The 2,401-nt window shown below is 40.3% G+C and overlaps 1 protein-coding gene across 1 annotated transcript; it reads left to right on the top strand.

Moving 5' to 3' along the window:
- The first annotated feature begins 942 nt into the window (after positions 1-942).
- Positions 943-2,166, top strand: LOC117215430. Its single transcript, XM_033461810.1, has 3 exons — positions 943-1,475; positions 1,549-1,620; positions 1,699-2,166. Exons 2-3 carry the CDS (start codon positions 1,573-1,575, stop codon positions 2,110-2,112), a joined length of 462 nt encoding a protein of 153 aa, XP_033317701.1. The 5' UTR covers positions 943-1,475; positions 1,549-1,572; the 3' UTR covers positions 2,113-2,166.
- Positions 2,167-2,401: the final 235 nt, after the last annotated feature.

Raw genomic sequence — 2,401 nt, 5'->3', positions numbered from 1 at the left:
TTCTTCTCTTTTAATTTCGCTGTAGTAGTTTGCCGTTAGAACCGAAACTCAATTCATTTACTACGATGGATTCTGTTACCACGATTTTCTTGCCTTTTGAGTTTAATAATCGAGGATGATTCTAACGATCCTCTCTGCGTGGAACTCGTGTGATTTCGCAAGCCTTGCCCAAAGACGGGTAATATTTTACCAACAGTGGGAGGAGGAATGCAAAGATCGATGGCTGTTTTCGATAATCGAAAACACCGTTTGCACAAGCCAACGCAGCGAACGATCTTTTGGTTAAATTTTCGAAGGGAAATTGTTCTGTTATTTCTCTCTTACAGTCGCATGCAATGATGGCAAGAATATCGGTTAATAGCAATGCCGGTATTGTTCTTAATTTTCGATCGATTCCGACGATGTATTTAATAGTCCTTTCTGTGCGGGACTTGTGTGATTTCGCAAGCCTTGCCCAAAGACGGGTAATATTTTACCAACAGTGGGAGGAGGAATGCGAAGATCAGCGGATGTTTCAGTAGCTGAAAACACCGTTCGCACAAGCCGACACAGCGGACAACTCCTTTGTTTAAAGTTTAAACAATGATTCTATCTTCAAAACCGTTCACGAAAATAAAACGAGATCAATGACAGGAAGTTCTAATTCAATTCTCGAGGGCAACGAGATTATCAGAGAAGAAGGAAATTTTCAAAATTAATTTTCTTACCTTGAGGAGTAGGTGCTGTCTGGTGCCATTACCTCAGCCGCTCCGGTTGTCGTCGTAGTTTTTGTTGGGTTTATTATTTGAACTCGAATATAGTTTATTATCAACTCTTACTTTATTTATCTATTTTAATACAGACTGAGCAATTTACTAACTGGATTAATACCGCAATTACAATGCGCGTTTGTGTCTAAACGATGAAATGAGGACTTCAAAGATAAAATTTTCTTTCTCCTTAGTCGCGACTCTCTTTTCTTTACCGAAAAACTAAAGACCCCGAAACGCAAAATACAATACAAAATTTCTAAACGCAGTGATGAACGCAAAGAATAATGAGCCGTAATAACAAACGATCGCAAGAATTATGAACAAACTAATGAACGCTGCGCTATGTTGCTACGCTTATTTATAATGCCATCCCCCACGGGGTGGTGGTCCGCTGGGGGTACGCTTCCGTGGGAATCGGGATGTTGCAGTTTGGGCTTCTTGGAATCGTACGTGACAAAATGTAAATTCCGTATTTCGACTTAGTTTCTATCAGTCCTGTGTTTCCGCTGAGCTAGCGTCTAGGAGATTTGAAGCATTCCACGCTGATCTAGTCCGTTCCGCGAGAAACTTCCACGTGCTGTACCGTGGGAATTACCGGTGTTTCTTCGGCGCGTGGAAGGGCTGGTGGCTGCAGCATCATTATCATTTCAATGTTTGCTCGGGCAACACGCGCAACTCCGCTGCTCTCCCACAACAAGGACCTCCTTCGTTGAGTTATTTTTCGTAAGTTTGGATATTCCCATATTATGGTTGTTTTGTGATCTTAATGTTTTTTCCCTTTTTGTTGTTCCCCTGGGCTTCGGTGATCGACGTTCGGACAATGTTTGCGGAGGCATTTCCATCAGAGATTCCTTTCCAGACTTCCCTGGTACGTATTTAGTCTTGTTTTTAGTCTGCTTGATTCGTTCTGTTTCGTTTTATTTAGAATATACTGTGTTGTTCTCAGCCCAAGCGAAAGAGGGATTCCGAAGAACCCATGGGCGACTCGGGAGGATCCATCAAACGCATGCGGCCCTGTGATAAACCACGAGTATCAGAGTGGTTGGAGGAACTATTCAACATTGGTGCCGAGGCCGTGTCGAAATTCGGCTTTGACGATTCGGTTACTTTCGACGAGAATTTCTTCGATGCAGAGACCGTCGTATTGGAGAGGGAACCCCCTCTGGTTGAAATCGTTGATACCGATCGTTGCGTGAAAATTCGTTTTGCGAATGAAATTCCCGAAGAGGTTTTGGAGGCACATCTTCGTCACCATGCTTCTGGGAGAAAGGGAATTTCCCCTGTTGTGCGCTATTGGTGTATGCGTGAGTTCAGCGAACTTTATCCCGGAGCTCCTTGCTTCGATTTTGATTTAGTGTAGCTGCTTCAATTTCGTTGGTTCGCTGTTTGATGTTCCTTATTATTATTAATTTTTTGATATATTTTGTTTTGTGTTCAATATATATATATATATATATATATATATATATATTTTGAATGTAATAGTGTTAGGTTATCTATTTTATGTTTGTTAAATATATGTGTATTTTATTTAATTTTATATTTCCCCCCTTTTTAATTAATTATATATATATATTTTTTTTTTACATTTGTAGTTGCGCATAGAATTTATTAAAGAAAAGTGTTAACAATGTGTTTTGATGATTTGT

Source organism: Bombus bifarius, unplaced genomic scaffold (genome assembly GCF_011952205.1).
Source record: "Bombus bifarius isolate JDL3187 unplaced genomic scaffold, Bbif_JDL3187 scf7180000009610_frag, whole genome shotgun sequence".
Classification (NCBI taxonomy): Eukaryota; Metazoa; Arthropoda; class Insecta; order Hymenoptera; family Apidae; genus Bombus; species Bombus bifarius.
This window is presented reverse-complemented; position numbering and strand designations above follow the sequence as displayed.